The sequence below is a fragment of the Scylla paramamosain genome, chromosome 41 (genome assembly GCF_035594125.1).
Source record: "Scylla paramamosain isolate STU-SP2022 chromosome 41, ASM3559412v1, whole genome shotgun sequence".
In the NCBI taxonomy this organism is placed as follows: domain Eukaryota; kingdom Metazoa; phylum Arthropoda; class Malacostraca; order Decapoda; family Portunidae; genus Scylla; species Scylla paramamosain.
The window spans coordinates 7,909,467-7,929,312 of record NC_087191.1 but is presented as its reverse complement, the minus strand read 5'-3'; the positions used below and the strand labels follow the sequence as shown (position 1 = coordinate 7,929,312).

The 19,846-nt window shown below is 45.0% G+C and overlaps 2 protein-coding genes across 2 annotated transcripts in view; one reads left to right on the top strand and one right to left on the bottom strand.

Annotated features, from left to right (window-relative positions):
• The first annotated feature begins 9,036 nt into the window (after positions 1-9,036).
• LOC135092958 (trigger factor-like) lies at positions 9,037-12,257 on the top strand. Its single transcript, XM_063991781.1, has 3 exons — positions 9,037-9,087; positions 9,646-9,816; positions 11,820-12,257. Exons 1-3 carry the CDS (start codon positions 9,037-9,039, stop codon positions 12,255-12,257), a joined length of 660 nt encoding a protein of 219 aa, XP_063847851.1.
• Positions 11,409-19,846, bottom strand: part of LOC135092904 (mitotic spindle assembly checkpoint protein MAD2B-like) — a 134,276-nt gene continuing 125,838 nt past the window's right edge. Inside the window, exon 8 of the transcript XR_010263113.1 lies at positions 11,409-13,819. The gene's annotated coding sequence lies outside the window, so the exon portion shown is untranslated. The remainder of the gene's footprint in view (positions 13,820-19,846) is intronic.

The window sequence follows — 19,846 nt, the reverse complement described above, 5'->3', positions numbered from 1 at the left end:
CTGGGGGTTCCACTCATACTGCTCTTCTAGACAGGGTGGAATCAAAAGCTTTTCATCTCATCAACTCCTCTCCTCTAACTGACTGTCTTCAGCCTCTCTCTCACCGCCGCAATGTTGCATATCTAGCTGTCTTCTACCGCTATTTTCATGCTAACTGCTCTTCTGATCTTGCTAACTGCATGCCTCTCCTCCTCCCGCGTCCTCGCTGCACAAGACTTTCTTCTTTCTCTCACCCCTATTCTGTCCACCTCTCTAACGCAAGAGTTAACCAGTATTCTCAATCATTCATCCCTTTCTCTGGTAAACTCTGGAACTCCCTGCCTGCTTCTGTATTTCCACCTTCCTATGACTTGAATTCCTTCAAGAGGGAGGTTTCAAGACACTTATCCTTCAGTTTTTGACTACTGCTTTGACCCATTTTATGGGGCTGGCATTTCAGTGGGCTCTTTTTTTTTTTTTATGAGATTTTTGTTGCTCTTGGTCAGTGTCCCTCCTACATAAAAAAAAAAAAAAACACCTGCATGGCCTTGCTTCTCCTTGACCCACTCCCTGAGACGCCGCGTAGGAAGTGAGGCAGGGCGTGCATTGGTGGTGGCCTCAAGTCATCCCACACTCAGCAACCACGATAGGACAAGAGGTAATGGGTTCAAGAAATAATAGGTTGAAGAAGTAATGGGTCAAAAAAATAATAGGTTGAAGAAGTAAAGGGTTCAAGAAGTAAAGGGTTCAAGAAGTAAAGGGTTCATGAAGTAAAGGGTTCAAGAAGTAATGGATTCAGGAAAAAATGGATTCAAGGTTAGAAAAAAGTTATATTCAAGAAAGAGACAGGAAGAAACTGGTTCTCAAATGGAGTGGTGGATGAATGGGAAGGAGTGCTGAGTCATTAGGGAGCTTTAAAAGATTAGACAAATTTAGGAGTAGGGACGACAGGTGGAAATGGGCAGGCATGTTTCATAGATAGATAAACAGATATATAGATAGATAAATAGATAGATAGATAGATATTTATAAACCACAGAAAAATGGAACGCTTTGCAATAAAACATCTTATATAGAATTCTATGTGCTAAAAATGAATCCTTAACACACAAAGCATTGCAACACCTCTACCAAATGATGAATGTTTACTGTGAAAAGAAAAAAAAAAAGGAAACACTCAGACTGCCACGCGTAGGCCTAGTGGCTTCCTGCACCAACACTTGCGTTCGTTTGCTCTCTTGTTCGTGTTAATATGACGTTACAATGAATATTACGTCACATTATATAACAAGACATTACACCACATGGAGCAGGAGGAGGAGGAAAAGAGAGAGAGAGAGAGAGAGAGAGAGAGAGAGAGAGAGAGAGAGAGAGAGAGAGAGAGAGAGAGAGAGAGAGAGAGAGAGAGAGAGAGAGAGAGAGAGAGAGAGAGAGAGAGAGAGAGAGAGAGAGAGAAAGTGCAACCTGCTTAGTGTGTCAGAGGAATGTTCCAATCAGGATGAGAACAGGAATTATTTTTGAGGTTATAGTTTTTGTTCTAGAGAGAGAGAGAGAGAGAGAGAGAGAGAGAGAGAGAGAGAGAGAGAGAGAGAGAGAGAGAGAGAGAGAGAGAGAGAGAGAGAGAGAGAGAGAGAGAGAGAGAGAGAGAGAGAGAGAGAGAGAGAGAGAGAGAGAGAGAGAGAGAGAGAGAGAGAGAGAGAGAGAGAGAGAGAGAGAGAGAGAGAGAGAGAGAGAGAGAGAGTGCCATGAAAAACAGGTACAGAATGAAAAATATAAGGATATAGAAAATTTGACCCTTAACACAATACAAAAACAACAACAACAACAACAACAACAACAACTTTCATATTCTTGCGTCACCACCACCACCACCACCACCGCAGTATATAAGAACCAGCATCACCACCAACACCACACACCCTGAACCACAAGATGCGCTGGTCCGCCCCTCGCTCACCACTACTACCACTACTACCACTACTACTGCTGCTACCACCACTACTGCTGTTCCTCCGGTGTGTCGACGCGGCGCCGTAGGGTTATAAGGAAGATAGCTACATAGCAGTGGGTGGCTTTACTGCAAGACCTCACGGCTGTATGAGTTGTTACCAGCACTTTGATGGGAAATGTGTTTATATTGGGCTGTGTCTCGCTGAATAAAGCTCTGGAAATTGATGCAGGAGGAGGAGGGAGAGGAAGAGGAGAGGATAAGGAAGGCAGTGCAAGACGAAGGTGAGAAGGAGGACAGTGAAGAGGACAGTGAAAGGAACGAGGAGGAGGAAGAGGAGAGGAAGAACATAAGGAATACAGTGCAAGAGGAAGAGGAAGAGGAGGAGGAGGAGGATAATGAAGAGGAAAGTGAAAACGATAGAGAAGGGGGCAAAACAAGACGACGAGAAAGAGGATAATGAAGAGGAAGAGGGCGATAATGAAGAGGACGAGAAGGAGGATAATGAAGAGGAAGAGGATAAGGAAGACGATAATGAAGAAGACAGTACAAGAGGAAGAGGACAAGGGAAAGGACCAGCACGATGTGGAAGAGAATGAAGAAGAGTATGAAGAGGAAGAGGAAAATGAAGAGGAGAAGAACGAAGAAGGGAAATGTGATGAGAAAAAAAATAATAAAAATTACTTAAAATTACTAAGCCTATTGAGAGAAAAAAATAAGCCTACTAAAAGTGTGAGAAAGGTCTTAAGAAACATTACTACTATTCCTACTACTACTACTACTACTACTACTACTACTACTACTACTACTACTACCACTACTACTATTACTACTGCCGCTTGAAATAAATGCCATATATGAATGTTACTCTATCACCTTAGTCAATGTGTGCAGGTGTGTTTGTTAGTCAGCGTGGGCACACCTGCGCGGCGAAGCTTAATTAATGGGCAGGTGTGGTACTGGTTTGTTTGTTTGTTTGTTTGCTTGTTTGTTTGTAATTTCGGTTTGGTTTTATGTTCCATTAATTTATTCTGTTTATATAATTCTTAATATAATAAAGCTGTGACCTGCTGTTATTATTATTATTATTATTATTATTATTATTATTAATATTATTATTATTATTATTATAGTGATGGTGGTGGTGTGGTGATAATAATTGTGACGATGGATTGGCAGAGAGAGAGAGAGAGAGAGAGAGAGAGAGAGAGAGAGAGAGAGAGAGAGAGAGAGAGAGAGAGAGAGAGAGAGAGAGAGAGAGAGAGAGAGAGAGAGAGAGAGAGAGAGAGAGAGAGAGAGAGAGAGAGAGAGAGAGAGAGAGAGAGAGAGAGAGAGAGCACAATGTGTTTTCGTGTCAAGGAGGGTGAAAACAATTAGAGATATTAATTTTGTTGAGTCAGAGAGAGAGAGAGAGAGAGAGAGAGAGAGAGAGAGAGAGAGAGAGAGAGAGAGAGAGAGAGAGAGAGAGAGAGAGAGAGAGAGATAATGAAAAACAAAATGAAAAAGAAATGAAGACATGGAAAATTTGTACCATATATCATTACAAAACAGTCACTACTTCATCACACAATACAACAACAACAACAACAACAACAACAACAACAACAACAACAATCTTCCCATACCTCACGCCCTCACACTTGCCCATAATGACTCCACAAGCCACAAACCACACCAAACTGTGAACCATAGAGTATATTTCCCCCCATCTCTCAGGCCGTCACTCTGCCATCTACGTCTTGATGGTCTCATTGGGTTCGTCTTCTGAATTCCTCTGCTCTCTCACTACGACTGTTTTCAAGGGCCACGGTAATAATTAGCCGGGTTCTCAACGGTGTTTCTCCTGTTCATAATGTAGAAATGTTGTTCATCTGTCACTGGAACCATAAACACACACTTAAAATTCGTGTGATTTGTTGAAAAGGCCTGTATTCTGAAAGGCTCTGCTCTCTCACCACGACTGTTTTTCAAAGCCACAGAGACGATCAGTCGGGTTCTCAGGTGTGTCTCCTGTTAATTAATAATGTAGAAATGTTGATAATCTGTCACTAGAACCACAAATTCACGCCCTCACACGTGCCCATATTGGTTCCACAAGCCACAAACCAACACTTGCAACACACCACATCACTCGCAAGGAAAAAAGATGACCACTTATACTGCAACACTGGCAACTGAGGACAACACACTGGGTGACCTACAGAACACACGCCTCACATCCCTGTCAGCGGCGCCGCGCCGCGCCTTCCAAACTGCAGGAGACTGAAGGGTGTGCAATGCACTCTGTTCAGGAAAGAAGCGCGGACACTCACGCCCCCTGCCTTGGCGACCACTGTGCTTCACTGCAATACAACAACAACAACAACAACAACAACAACAACAACAACAACAACAACAAACAATAACAACAACAACAGCAACAGCCACGACAGCAACAAAAACACCAACAAAGACACTAATAATTTTCCTCCTCCTCCTCCTCCTCCTCCTCCTCCTCCTCCTTCTCTTCTTTCCGCGAAGACAAAAAAAAAAAAAAACGAAAAAAAAGGTGAAATTTAACAGTGTACGTGAAGAACAGAGAACGAAAGGAATAGAAAAAGAAAGGAGGAGTTTTAGAGGAAAATGAGAAGAGAATTGAAGACGTAAAGGACAACACCGATATAAAAAAAATATGAAGATTTAGGGATTTTGCGTAGAACAAAAGGAAGAGATGAAGAAATGTAGAGAAGTGAACAGGAGGTTGGTGCATTCACAGCGCATGACAGAAGAGAGGAAGAACGGAAATGATGAAAAAGACGAAAGAGAGAGAAGTTTACGTGCATGACAAGAAGATAAACTGAAGATTTGACGAGAATCAAAGAAAATGTTTTGTTTGTTCAGTGCACAACAGAAGACAGGAAGAACACAAATGATGAACAAGGACGAAGATTTATGAGAAGCAATGGAGTAGATTAGAACACATGCGTCAAATTTTAAGAACGCACGTTTATTAAATAAAATAAAGATGTATCTTTTTGCAGTGTTCAAGAAGATGACATGCCTCAATAGCCGCAATGGAACATTTTTTTTTAAATGCACTACACACACACTCTCTCTCTCTCTCTCTCTCTCTCTCTCTCTCTCTCTCTCCGCATAGTGTAGTGGTCAGCACTCTCGGTTCACAACTGAGAAGGCCTGGGTTCGAGTTCCGGGCGCGGCGAGGCAAATGGGCAAGCCTCTTAAATGTCAGGCACTTGTTCACCTGGTAGCAAGCACTCCCAGCCACAGGATATAAGCCGAGGGGTCGTGGCCTCGCTGTCCCGGTGTGTGGTGTGTGGTGTGTGAGTGGTCTCAGTCCTTCCCCTTGTCTTTTCCCCTGATTCCTTTTCCTCATCTGTCATGGAGGAAGATTCTCTCTCTCTCTCTCTCTCTCTCTCTCTCTCTCTCTCTCTCTCTCTCTCTCTCTCTCTCTCTCTCTCTCTCTCTCTCTCTCTCTCTCTCTCTCTCTCTCTCTGCGCAAGTTAATAACAACAATTCTTGAGTTAACTTTGTAACTCTTCATTTGTGAACTAAGCAATAAACATTCTGCCCCACACTGTAGCTGGTCACGCTGCAGAGGTGATCTTTTCACCCTGTAGATAGTTTTTCTTTATGTGTCACTCTGTACATAGATATTTCTACAGACTTTTTCCACACTGTATTTGCTTTTTCTTTTTGTTCACCCTGTAGATTGTTATCACTTAAATTTCTGGTTCACTCTGGTTTTATTTGTCTATTTATTTTTTTTTATTGTACTAAAAATTTTTCTTTTCAAATTGCAGTAAATCTCTCTCTCTCTCTCTCTCTCTCTCTCTCTCTCTCTCTCTCTCTCTCTCTCTCTCTCATTCAAGGAGTCACTGAAGAAGACACTGAAGGAGGCACAAAAGGGGGCACTGTAGGAGTCACTGAAGGAATCTCTGAAGGAAGCACTGAAGCAGTCACTGCAGGAGTCACTGAAGGAGTCACCGAAGGAGTCTGTGAAGGAGGCGCTGAAAGAATCACTGAAGGAGTGTCACACTGCAGAAGCCACGGAGGAAACACTTCACTCTTTCCTTCCTTCAGTAGTCTGGCACTCGCGTGGACACTTCGTGTGGAGTGCCTGTGCGTGTGAGTGTGGTGGTGTGTGTGCGTGTATGTGTGGTGGTGTGTGTGCGTGTATGTGTGGTGGTGTGTGTGCGTGTATGTGTGATGGTGTGTGTGCGTGTATGTGTGATGGTGTATGTTTCGGTGGGTGCGATGGTGTATGTGTTTGTTGGTGTGATGGTGTGTGCGGGTGTGTGTGTGATGGGTGTGGTGTACAGGGGTGCGTGTGAGTACACTTCAGTGGTTGTGAGTAAACCGAATGTGAGCGTCCCTGGCTCGACGGTGTAAGTAACTTCTATGTGTGCCACTCTTGTGGAGTAGCAGGTGTTGTCACTGGCCAGGGTGTAGTGCCTCTTGCAAGGCACGCCGTCTGCTACCACAGAGGCGCGCCCTGGCCGCACGCCCTGCCTGGAGTGCGGGCATGGCAGCCCCACCAGCACCGCCATCACCACCAGCGAGACAGCAGGTAACCGCATCTTAGGCTGGCTGGGGACTTGAGTGCCTGGGAGTGTTTGGCGAGTCTTGTGTCTTGCACCGCGGCGTGTGTGCGTGTGTGGTGAGCGAGGCTGTCTTGTCTTCTTCACGCTGCCTCCAGTGTGAGTGGAGAGAGGCAGGCTGCAGTTCCGGTTTGTCTCCACGCCGAGTTTCACTTCTCCAAGGTTGTGTTACATAGGCATATTTCACGGCGTGCAGGCAGGCAGCGTCCACCCAATCACTGCGCGCCAAACTCGCGACGTCAGAGGCAATGGGTGGGGCTACCGATATACGATTTTTTTTTTCATTTTTTTCTTTTCTCTTTATGTCGCAGCGTGAAATGACGCAGCGCATAGTAGTGAAATGACGCAGCGCACGATAGTGAAATAATAATGTCTGTTATCATTTATTTCTCCTCCTCCTCCTCCTTTTTCCTTCTCTAACACAGGAGAAGGAGGAGGAGGAGGAGGAGCGCTAGGTTAGATAAAGATTGGTTCGGTTAGGTTAGTATGGGTTTAATTAGGTTAAGATAGGTTAGGATTGGTTAGGTTAGGTAGTTAGGACTGAAAGAAGGTAATAAACAGCTAAATAAGAGAGAGAGAGAGAGAGAGAGAGAGAGATGGAGGTGGTGAGGAAACAATGACAAGGTGAACATAAAGGGAGGAATGATTCTCTCTCTCTCTCTCTCTCTCTCTCTCTCTCTCTCTCTCTCTCTCTCTCTCTCTCTCTTGCTTGTTGTGTAGGCTTGTACTGAGAAACGGTTAGCTCTCCCCAAGGCCATAGAGGTTCTCAAGAGTGCTTCTCATTTTAGTAAAGCAGGAATGTTAATCTGTCACTTAAAACCAGTGTCACTTCAACTTGAGCCTTTTGAAGCGTATGCACACCCTTGAAAATCCGTGTCTCTTATCGTTTCTCCCATCAATAGGGAATAAAAATGGTTAATCTGCAACTAGAACCACAGAAACGCCCTCAAAAACCAGTGCAACATGAACCGGAGCCTTAGGAAGATAATGAAGGTGCAGTGCAGAGGTGTGTGAGACTGTAATCAGTAATAGGAGAAATGCACTAATTAGCAAAGGTGTGCGCGGGAGACAGGTGTGTTGGAGGCACCAGTGGATCTGACAGATGTGGAAAGCCGCCCATCTATTACTGATGTACACACGCACACACGCACGCACTCACACGGATATGCTCGTCTGTGTGTGTGTGTGTGTGTGTGTGTTGGTTTTGTTCAAATGTGTATGAGTGTGTTGTGTTTATGTTCATTCATTTGTTTGTTCTTTGTTTGTTCTCTCTCTCTCTCTCTCTCTCTCTCTCTCTCTCTCTCTCTCTCTCTCTCTCTCTCTCTCTCTCTCTCGTCATTCTTTTCTTTGTCGTGAGTGGATTCTACTGCGCAGTATAATCAGGTTTCTTCCTCCTCCTCCTCTCTTATAGAAATCCATCATAATCATTACCATCATCACTACCATCATCACCATCACCATCACCATCATCACTACCATCATCACCATCACCACCATCACCATCACCATCATGACCACTATAATAATAATGATAATATTAATAACAACAACAATATTAACAGTTCACAGCTTTATTATGGCAAGAAGAACAGGAAGAGAACAAATCATATGGACAACAGACAATAATCAACAACACAAACACAAATAAGCAAAGAAACAAACAAACAAACAAACAAACAAACCAATACCACACCTGTCCATTGATTAAGCCTCGCCGCGCAGGTGTGCCCACGCTAATTGACAAACACCTGCTCACACCTGCACATTTTAATTAAAGCGATATAGTAACATTGCATTATGGTGTTTATTATAAGTGGCAGTAGTAGTAGCAGCAGTAGTGGCGGTAGTAGTAGTAGTAGTAGTAGTAGTAGTAGTAGTAGTAGTAAACAAGAAAAATAGGAAGGTAAGTAAACACAAAACAATAAGATAAAAAAAAACAAACCTGTTTACCACTAACCACCACCACCACCACCACAACCACCACCATCTCCACCACCACCATCTCCACCACCACCACCACCACCACCACCACCACCAAGAACGTAAGCACCATGTTCTGAAACACTTCTGGCCGCAGGTCCACTACTTTCAGAAGCCTCTAGTTGAAGTGACACGGGTTTTTAAAGGTATTGTTTACGGTTCTAGTGACAGATTAACAACATTCCAACATTATTAATAAGAAAGACACTCTTGAGAACCCAGCTGGTCATCTCTGTGGCCTTGGAAAATAGTGGTGTGAGAGAGCAAAGCCTTTATGAATGTGTGTGTGTGTGTGTGTGTGTGTGTGTGTGTGTGTGTGTGTGTAAATAATAATAATAATAATAAACGGTTTATTCTTTAGGCAGTCAACAAACTGAAAATGTACATTGGGGGTGGGGGAATACTTGACATTAATCCTAAAGGTAAGTGTGTGTGTGTGTGTGTGTGTGTGTGTGTGTGTGTGTGTGTGTGCGTGCTGCAGTAGGTGGTGTGTGGTGTGGGTACCTGGTGGCCACAGATAAGCTTGCTAGGATGGTGAACAAAACTATAAGTGTCACCATTATGCGTGGGAGTGACTACAGTGTGAGTGGTGGTGGTGGTGGTGGTGATGGTGGTGGTGGTGGTGGTGGTTTTGGGGGGAGGCGGGGAGGGAGAGGAGGGAGAGGAAAACAGGTATTTGCTTATTCCTTCTCCTCCTCCTCATCATTTTTCTTTTTCCTACTCCACACACACACACACACACACACACACACACACACACACACACACACACACACACACATACACACACACACACACACACACTACACACACACTATTACGATACTGTCACCGAGGTAATCACCACAGGATTTCACTTGTGTATTCGACGCCTCTATACTATCCCAGTACGTAACAACACACACACACACACACACACACACACACACACACACACACACACACATATATGCGCAACAAACAAACAAACACAAGCAAACGCTGAGTTTCCACATACTAAATTCACTCTTCCTCCTTCTCCTCCTCCTCCTCCTCCTCTTCTTCCTCCTCTTTGTTTTTGGCACATCTATCTTCTTCACTTGTCATTATTATCATTATTGTTGTTGTTCCTTCTCTCTTCTTTCCTCTCTGTCACTGAAGGAGAGACTGAAGGAAACACTGAAGGACTCATTGGGTGAGTCACTGAAGGACGCACAGAAGCCACTGAAGGAGGCACTGAAGGAAGCATTGAAGGAGGCACTGGAAGAGGCACTGGAGGAGGCCAACACTGCACAAGACACGCAGGAAACACTTCACTGCTTCCTTACTTCAGTAGTCTGGCACTCGCGTGGACACTTCGCTTAGAGTGGGTGTGCGTGTGGTGGTGTGTGTGTGTCTGTGCGTGTGGTGGTGTGTGTGTCTGTGTGTGCGCGTGTGATGGTGTACATTTCTGTGTGTGCGACGATGTGCGCGTGTGCGTGTGTGACGGTTGCGTCGCTGAGGACTGTTTTAAAACTATACTCAGTCATTGGTTTAGATCTTGGATATTCGTATTTTACAACAGAGACACGGGAACGATAACTTAATTCGGGGTGTGTCAATCTTATGGGGTAGCAGGTGCCGTCATTACTCAGTTTGTAGCTCTTCCTGCAGGGCAAGGCTTCGGACTGAGCGGCGTGCCCCGGCCGCGCCGCAACCACCACCAGCAGCACTACCACCAGCGGGACAGCAGGTAACCGCATCTTAGGGTGAGGACTTGACTGCTTGGGAGTGTTTGGCGAGTCTTGTGTCTTGCACCGTGGCGTGTGTGCGTCTTGTTCCTTTGTGTTGCCTTCTCCTCGCTGCCTTCAGTGTGTGTGTGTGTGTGTGTGGAGAGAGGGAGGCTGTGTTGCCTTCTCCACGCTGCCTTCAGTGTGTGTGTGTGTGTGGAGAGAGAGGGGTTGCAGGAGGAGGAGAAGGAGGAGGAGGAGGAGGAGGAGAGACACGTTTTCTTTACATGTTGTCAGATATTTCCTTCTTCGCCTCCTCCTATTTCAGAAATCTTCTCCATACCTGTTTGGAGGAGGAGGAGGAGGAGAAGGAGGAGGAGGAGGAAGAGGAGGCGGAGGGGGAGGAGGAATACTGATTTGACGTGTTTTCTCTGCCTCTTCCTTCTCCTCTTCCTCTTCTTTTTCTTTATTTCTTTTTCGTAATTTTTATTCTCATCTTTTTCATTATATTTTCTTCTCTACTTCTTCGTTAGTTTCTTTTGTATTTCTCCTCCTCCTCCTTCTTCCTACTTTCTTCTTATTCCTTCCTCCGTATTGCACATTCCTTGTACTCTTTTATTCCTCTTTTCCCAATCCTTCCTCTTCATACATTTTTTTTCCTTTCCTCTTCTTCTTTTTCTTTCCTTTCTTCCTTTTTTTACTTTCTCCCTCTTCCTGTTCCTCTTCTTCCATATTCCTTTCTTTCTTTTTAACATTCTTCCTCTCTCTTCTCATCATGAAAATACTAAAGTAAACAAGACTCACCTAAACATGTCTCTCTCTCTCTCTCTCTCTCTCTCTCTCTCTCTCTCTCTCTCTTCGTTGACTCTAACTTAACAATGAAGAGGCTCACTTTTCGTGTGGAGTTCCCAGTATTCAGAGGAAGAAGTGGAGGAGGAGGAGGAGGAGGAGGAGGAGGAGGAGGAGGAGGAGGTGATACAACAGAGTCTCTATTATAATAAAATATCACTTCTCTGCTTCTCCTCCTCCTCCTCCTCCTCCTCCACTTCCTTTTCCTTCCCATCCTCCTCTTTTACTCCCTTTCATTCCTCCATCGCTTCAGTCCACACACTCCATTGCTCTGTTCATCCCTCTCTCTCTCTCTCTCTCTCTCTCTCTCTCTCTCTCTCTCTCTCTCTCTCTCTCTCTCCTTGGACAAAAGAACGACAACAAATTTTGTATTAATTTTGGAACTCTTTATTTGTGAACTAAGAAATAAACATTCTGCTTCATACTGTAGCTGCCACTAGTTTTTTTTTGTATCATACGGTAGAAGTGAATATTTTCTTATCTTTTCACCCTGTAGATATTTTTTTTCTCACTCTCTACATAGATATTACTGCGCACTTTTTTCCACACTGTGTTTGGTGTATTCTTTTGTTCACCCTGTAGATTGTTGTCACTTAATTTTTTTTTCCACTCTGTTTTAATTTTTCTATTTAAGTTTTTTTTTTTTTATTACACGGTTGTTATTTTTTTTTTTTTCCAAATTGCAATCTCTCTCTCTCTCTCTCTCTCTCTCTCTCTCTCTCTCTCTCTCTCTCTCTCTAAAAACCACTGAAGGAGTCACTGAAGAAAGCATTGAAGGAAGCACTGAAGGAATCACTGAAGGAATCACTGAAGGAGACACTGAAGAATGCACTGAAGGAGTCACTGAAAGAGGCACTGAAGGAGTCACCGAAGGAGTCACTGAAAGAGTCACTGAAGGAGGTACTGAAGAAGGCACTGAAGGAAGCATTAAAGGAGTCACTGAAGGAGGCACTGAAGGAGGCACTGAAGAAGGCACTGAAGGAGTCACTGAAGGAGGCACTGAAGGAAGCACTGAAGGAGTCACTGAAGGAGGCACTGAAGGAGGCACTGAAGGAGGCACTGAAGGAGGCACTGAAGAAGGCACTGAAGGAGGCACTGAAGAAGGCACTGAAGGAATCACTGAAGGAGGCACTGAAGGAGTCACTGAAGGAAGCACTGAAGGAGTCACTGAAGGAATCACTGAAGGAGGCACTGAAGGCACTGAGGGAGCAGTGAATGAGTCACTGAAGGAGTCACTGAAGGCAATGAAGGAGGCACTGAAGGCACGGAAGGAGGCACTGAAGGAGTCACTGAAGAAGACACTGAATGAGTTACTGAAGGAGTCACTGAAGGCAATGAAGGAGGCACTGAAAGCACTGAAGGGATCACCGAAAGAGGCACTGAAGGAGTCACTAAAGGAGGCAGTGAAGGAATCACTGAAGGCACTGAAGGAGTCCCTGAAGGAGTTCCACACCGCATGAGCCACGCAGGAAACACTTCACTCCTTCCTTCCTTCAGTAGTCAGGCACTCGCGCCGACACTCGCGTGGAGTGCGTGTGGGTGTGCGTGTGATGGTGTGTGTGCGTGTACGTGTGATGGTGTACGTTTCTTGTGTGTGTGACGGTGTGACGGCGTACGTGCCTGTGCGTGTGCTGATGTGTGCGGGTGTGCGTGTGTGTGTGTGGTGGGTGTGCTGTACAGCGCTGCGTGTGAGTGTATTCACGTGCTTGTGAGTTAACGGTTTATGAGTGTGGCGGGGTCCATTGTGTAAAGACCCTCCACGTCTGGCACACTGGTGGAGTAGCAGGTGCCGTCACTGCCCAGGGTGTGGTGTCTCTGGCAGGGCACGCCCTCTTGTATCGAAGTGGCGTGTCCTGGCCGCACGCCCTGCCTGGAGTGTGGGGACGGCAGCCCTACCAACAGCAGCAGCAGCACCACCACCACCAGCGGGACAGCAGGTAACCTCATCTTAGGCTGAGGACTTGACTGCTTGGGAGTGTTTGGCGAGTCTTGTGTCTTGCAACGTGGCGTGTGTGCGTCTTGTTCTTTTGTGTTGCCTTCTCCTCGCTGCCTTCAGTGTGTGTGTGTGTGTGTGTGTGTGTGGAGAGAGGGAGGCTGTGTTGTCTTCTCCACGCTGCCTTCAGTGTGTGTGGAGAGAGGGAGGCTGTGTTGCCTTCTCCACGCTGACTTCAATGTGTGTGTGTGTGTGTGTGTGTGGAGAGAGGGAGGTTGCAATTCTATCCTTTCTCCTCCACGCCGCGTTCCGCTTATCCAAGGTTGTGTTGTGACATAAGCATAATCTCACCTACAGCATGCAAGGCGGCAGCGTCTCCACCAATCACCGCGCACCAAACTCGTGATGCCAGAGGCAATGGGCGGGGCTACTGAGACGTTTTGTGCGTTTTCTTTGTTTTTTCTTTTCTCTTTGTATTGCAGCGCACGATAGTGAAATGATAATGTCCGGTACAGCGAATGAATATTTAGCGTAGTTATTTCCTTATAAGAGTTTGTTCAGCCAGGTAACGAATGCAGTTTTGATATACGAATTAAAACAAATACAAATAAAGATAACAATGATAACGATGATAACAATAATAATAACAATAGGGATTTTGGATGAACTACTACTACTACTACTACTACTACTACTACTACTACTACTACTACTACTACTACTACTACTACTACTACTACTACTACTACTACTACTACGAGAGGCGCGGCAAACCTACTTGTGATTCAGCTGAGTGCGTGATGGTCGTGCAAGGACTGAGGCGATGCGGGGTTTACTTCTTGCCCTGAAAATAAATAAGTGGTAGTAGTAGTAGTAGTAGTAGTAGTAGAGGACAGACATCACGTTTTCTTTGTGTTACCAGATGTTTCCTTCTTCACCTCCTCGTCCTCCTTACACACCGTCCACAAAACAGGTTCTTATTCTCTATTAACATATTTTTCTCCTCCTCCTCCTCCTCCTCCTTCTCCACCTTTTCTCCTTCTCTATTTCAGAAATTTTCCTTATATCTTTTATTTTTCCCGCCTCGCCCTTCTCCTCCTCCTCTTCCTCTTCCTCTTCTTTTTCATTATTCCTTTTCCTTTGTATTCCTTTGCAGTATATCTTCTTCTCTACTTTTTCTTCTTTGTTAGTTTCTTTTGTATTTCTCCTCCTCTTCCTTCTTCCTATTTTCTTCTTATTTCTTTCTTCGTGTTGCACATTCCTTCTCCTCTTTTCTTCTTTTTCCCAACTCCTTCTTTTTATATATTTTCTTTTACTTTCCTCTTCGTCTTCCTCTTCTTTCCTTTCTTTTTTACATTCCTCCTCTTCCCGTTCCTTCTCTTACATAATTTCTCTGTGTACAGGCTGGACAGGGTTGGTGGTAAGACACCTCCTTGCCGAACTCCTCTCTCACTCTTCAGGCGGTCTGCTTCTATATCTTTTAATCTGTATTTAGCTTGCACACATATTTCTCATTTTGTTAACTATATTTTCACTCAACTCAATCTTTTCCCTGTTTATCTCATCATATGCTTTCTTTGTATCGAAACATCAAAAACTCTAAGTTAAGTTCCCCTCCATGAGTAGCAGCAGTAGTGGTAGTAGTAGTGATAGTAGTAATAGTAGTAGTAGTAGTAGTAGTAGTAGTAGTAGTAAACAAGAAAAATAGGAAGGTAAATAAACACAAACAATAAGATAAAAAAACAAACCTGTTTGCCACTAACCACCACCACCACCACCACCACCACAACCACCACAACCCCTCCCCCCACCACCCCCTAACCACCACCACCACCACCACCACCACCAAGAACGTAAGCACCATGTTCTGAAACACTTCTGGCCGCAGGTCCACTACTTTGAAAAGCCTCTAGTTGAAGTGACACGGATTTTTAAGGCTATTGTTTACGGTTCTAGTGACAGATTAACAACATTCCAACATTATTAATAAGAAAGACACTCTTGAGAACCCAGCTGGTCATCTCTGTGGCCTTGGAAAATAGTGGTGTGAGAGAGCAAAGCCTTTATGAATGTGTGTGTGTGTGTGTGTGTGTGTGCTGCACACAGATAAGCTTGCTAGGATGGTGAACAAAATTATAAGTGTCACCATTATGCGTGGGAGTGACCACAGTGTGAGTGGTGGTGGTGGTGGTGATGGTGATGGTGGTGGTTGTGAGGGGGCAGGGAGGCGGGGAGGGAGAGGAGGGAGAGGAAAACAGGTATTTGCTTATTCCTTCTCCTCCTCCTCATCATTTTTCTTTTTCCTCCTCCACACACACACACACACACACACACACTATTACGATACTGTCATCGAGGTAATCACCACAGGTTTTTTTTCTTTCAGTCACCTTATTCACAACAATTATATAATCCCTCCTATCTGCAAACACACACACACACACACACACACCATTCTGGCTCTTTCACTGCATTCATACAGTCTTTCATTCACCGCTGCACAAAGACCTTTGCCCCCTATTCACTGATGACATTGACCTGCAGTTTCTTAGCCCATTCTTGCTCTTCCATCCTCCTAAAGTTTCACTCTGCATTCATTCCCATTCTCAGGTATTCATCTTGTCACCTGGCTTACATTGTTCTTTATTTTGGAAGCAAGGCAGATACACACATTACGGTATTGTGTTCTGTAGGGGTGTGCAGTGTGTGTATGAGATGCTAATATCCACCTAATTCTTCCAGCACAGGACAAGACAAGACCAGGTTCGCCCATATTCTGAAATGCTTTGCTCTCTCACCCCGGCTATTTTCCAAGGCCACAAAGATGGTTAGGTGAGTTGTCAAGGGTGTTTCTCCTGGTCATGATGTAGAAATCTTGCTAATCTGTTAGTAATACCGTAAAAACACGCCCTGCAGTCTCACCACGGCTATTTTCCAAGGCCTCACACATCATTAACCGGGTTCTCAAGTTTCTCCTGTTCGTAATTCTTGTTAATCTGTTACTAGAACCCGTTAACAATGTGTGACTACAGCTGGAGCCTTTGAAGGGAGTGGAAGTGCGGTGCTAAGTGCGGTGCCTGAAGACTTTTCCTGTAGGCCACCACCACCACCACCACCACCAGGCCCCCTACACTTCCCTCTACCTCTGTCACCTGCTGCAAGCCTCACTGGTGTCTCGTCTGTGAGTAAGGAGCAGCGTTAAAGCTCAAAACATTACCTGTGAGTTATTGTTTTGTTTTGTTTTTCTTATTTCTTATTTTTTTTTTATTAATTTTCATTGCTCGGCTGTAGCGGCTCTGACTCTCTGGGATATTTTAAAGGAAGGTGCAATGAAAGACTGAAAGTGAAAGTGAATTCCCTTTCCTCCATCACCTCCTCCTCCTCCTCCTCTTCCTCATCAACACACAAAAGTAAACAACACTCACCTAAACCGTTTTCTCTCTCTCTCTCTCTCTCTCTCTCTCTCTCTCTCTCTCTCTGGACAAATGAATAACGGAAAATCTTGTATTAATTCTGTAACTCTTTATTTGTGAAGTAAGCAATAAACATTCTGCCCCACACTGTAGCTGGTCACGCTGTGGTGGTGATGTTTTTATCTCTTCATCCTGTAGATATATATATTTTTTGTGACACTCTGTACCTAGATATTACTACAGACTTTTTTCCACTGTTTTTTTTTGTTCACCCTGTAGAACAAAAATGTCACTGAAGGAGGCACTGAAGGTGTCACTGAAGAAGCCATTGGAGGAGGCAGTGAAGGAGCCATTGGAGGAGGCGCTGAAGGAATCACTGAAGGAGGCACTGAAGGAGGTGCTGAAGGAATCACTGAAGGAGACACTAAAGAAGGTGCTGAAGGAGTCACTGAAGGAGGCATTGAAGGAGTCACTGAAGGAGGCACTGAAGGAAACACTGAAGGAGTCACTGAAGGAGGTGCTGAAGGAGGTGCTGAAGGAGTCACTGAAGGAGGCACTGAAGGAGTCACTGAAGGCATTGAGGGAGGCACTGAAGGTGGCACTGAAGGAGGCACTGAAGGAAACACTGAAGGAGGCACTGAAGGAGGCACTGAAGGAGGCTTTGAAGGAAATACTGAATAAGGCACTGAAGGACGCACTGAAGGAAACACTGAAGGAGTCACTGGAGGAGGCACTGAAGGGGTCACTGAAGGAGTCACTGAAGGAGTCATTGAAGTCACTGAAGGAGGCCCACACCGCAGAAGCCACGCAGGAAACACTTCACTCCTTCCTTCCTTCCTTCATTAGTGCGGCTCTTGCGTGAACATTTCGAATGGAGTGCGTGTGCGTGTGCGTGTGATGGTGTGCGTTGTTGTACGTGTGATGGTGTGCGTAGGTGTGTGGGTGATGGGAGTGGTGAACAGGGGCGCGTGTGAGTATACTTCAGTGATTATGGATGTACTCCGTGCGGGTAGGCCGGAATCTGTTCCGGTGTACATAACTTCATAGGTTACCACATCTGTGGAGTAGCAGGTGTTGTCACTGGCCAGGGAGTAATGCTTCTTGCAGGGCACTCCATCTGTTACCACAGAGGCGTGCCCTGGACGCACGCCCTGCCTGGAGTGCGGGCACGGCAACCCCACCACCAGCAGCAGCACCACCACCAGCGGGACAGCAGGTAACCCCATCTTAGGCTGAAGACTTGAGTGGTTGGGAGTGTTTGGCGAGTCTTGTGTCTTGCACCGCGGCGTGTGTGCGTCTTGTCCGCAGCCTTCAGTGTGTGTGGAGAGAGCAAGGCTGCAAGCAGTCACATCCTTTCTCATTTATAACGCATACCGTTTCTCCAAGGTTGTGCTATGACTTAAGCATGTCTCACTTACAGTATGCAGGCCACCAGCGTCTCCACCCAATCACCGCGCGCCAAACTCGTGACGCCACAGGCAATGGGCGGAGCTTCTGAGATAAGCATTGTTTTTTTTTCGTTTGTTTTCATATCGCACCGCACGATAGTGAAATGATAATGTCCGGTACAGCGAACGAATATTTATGGTCTGACCGTTTTGAATTGAGCGTAGAATAGTTGAGGGGTTCTCAGCCAGGGTGAAATTCCACCCAGGGGGGAATTTTATGTTTTGAGAGGGGGAATGATGACCCCTGATTGGCAACTCAGAATGTTAGAATGTTGATCTTTTCATTGTCTTTGAGCTCCCCAGGGCGGCACAGAATTCAGTAAGCATCGGTTACCTGGTGCAGGCAGTCCATCAAACAGTTCACCACGACCTCCTGAACCGTAAGGATCAAGACAGATTACCCACACACACTGCTGCCACAAAGGAAAGACACAGGCGCCACCGAGCGGTCCTTCTGCAAGTACCCTTAGGAAGGCTTACGCTTTGCTTACCCCTGGGCCCTGCCTCCTGCAACTTTTTGACGCAGATTGACTTAGAAAGGAGGGGGTGTAATGACTCTGACATATGGTAAAAGGGGTGTATGGGGCAAACGAGGCTGAGAACCACCGGAATAGTTACTTCCTTATATGAGAGTTTGTTCAGCCAGATAACGAATGCAGTTTTGATGCACGAATTGACACATACAAATAATGATAACAATAATAATAATGATGACGATATTTGATGAACAACAACTACAACTACTACTACTACTACTACTACTACTACTACTTATTTTTTTATGTAGAAAGGACACTGGCCAAGGGCAACAAAAATCCAATAAAAAAAATGCCCACTGAGATGCCAGTCCCATGAAAGGGCCGAGAGCGGTAGTCAAAACTTGAAGGCCAAGTGTCTTGAAATCTCCCTTTTGAAAGAATTCAAGTCATAGGAAGGTGGAAAAACAGAAACAGGCAGGAAGTTCCAGAGTTTGCCAAAGAAAGAGATGAATGATTGAGAATACTGGTGAATTCTTGCATTAGAGAGGTGGACAGAATAGGGGTGAGAGAAAGAAGAAATTCTTGTGCAGCGATGACGCGGGAGGAGGGGAGGTATGCAGTTAGCAAGATCAGAAGAGCAGTTAGCATGAAAATAGCGGTAGAAGACAGCTAGAGATGCAACATCGCGGCGATGAGAGAGAGGCTGAAGACAGTCAGTTAAAGGAGAGGAGTTGATGAGACGAAAAGCTTTTGATTCCACCCTATCTAGAAGAGTGGTATGAGTGGAACCCACTCAGACATGTGAAGCATGCTCCATACATGGACGGATAAGGCCATTGTACAGAGTTAGCAGCTGGGGGGGGTGAGAAAAACTGGCGAAGACGTCTCAGAACACCTAACTTCATAGAAGCTGTTTTAGCTAGAGATGAGATGTGAAGTTTCCAGTTCAGATTATAAGTAAAGGACAGATCGAGGATGTTCAGTGTAGAAGAGGGGACAGTTGAGTGTCATTGAAGAAGAGGGGATAGTTGTCTGGAAGGTTGTGCCGAGTTGATAGATGGAGGAGTTTTTGAGCCATTGAACAATACCAAGTTTGCTCTGCCCCAATCAGAAATTTTTCTAAAATTTCAGAAGTCAAGCGTTGATAACAACAATTATAATAATAGCAATTTTGGATGAGCTACTACCACTACTACTACTACTATTACTACTACTACTATTACTACTACTACTACTACCGCTACTACTACTACTACAACTACTACTACTACTTCTTTTTCTACTACTAACCTAACCTCACTGGCAAAGTTTAAAATCAGCCATACCCAGCTATTTTTGAAGTGTAAGGATCGTTTATGTTAAGTTAGGTTACATGAGGTAGTCTAACCTGACCTAACATACCCTAACTTCAAGAGCTTGTCTAACCTATCCTAACTTAATTTTATCCAGCCAGAAAGCATGCTATGAGGCTGGTGTGTGTGTGTGTGTGTGTGTGTGTGTGTGTGTGTGTGTGTGTGTGTGTGTGTGTGTG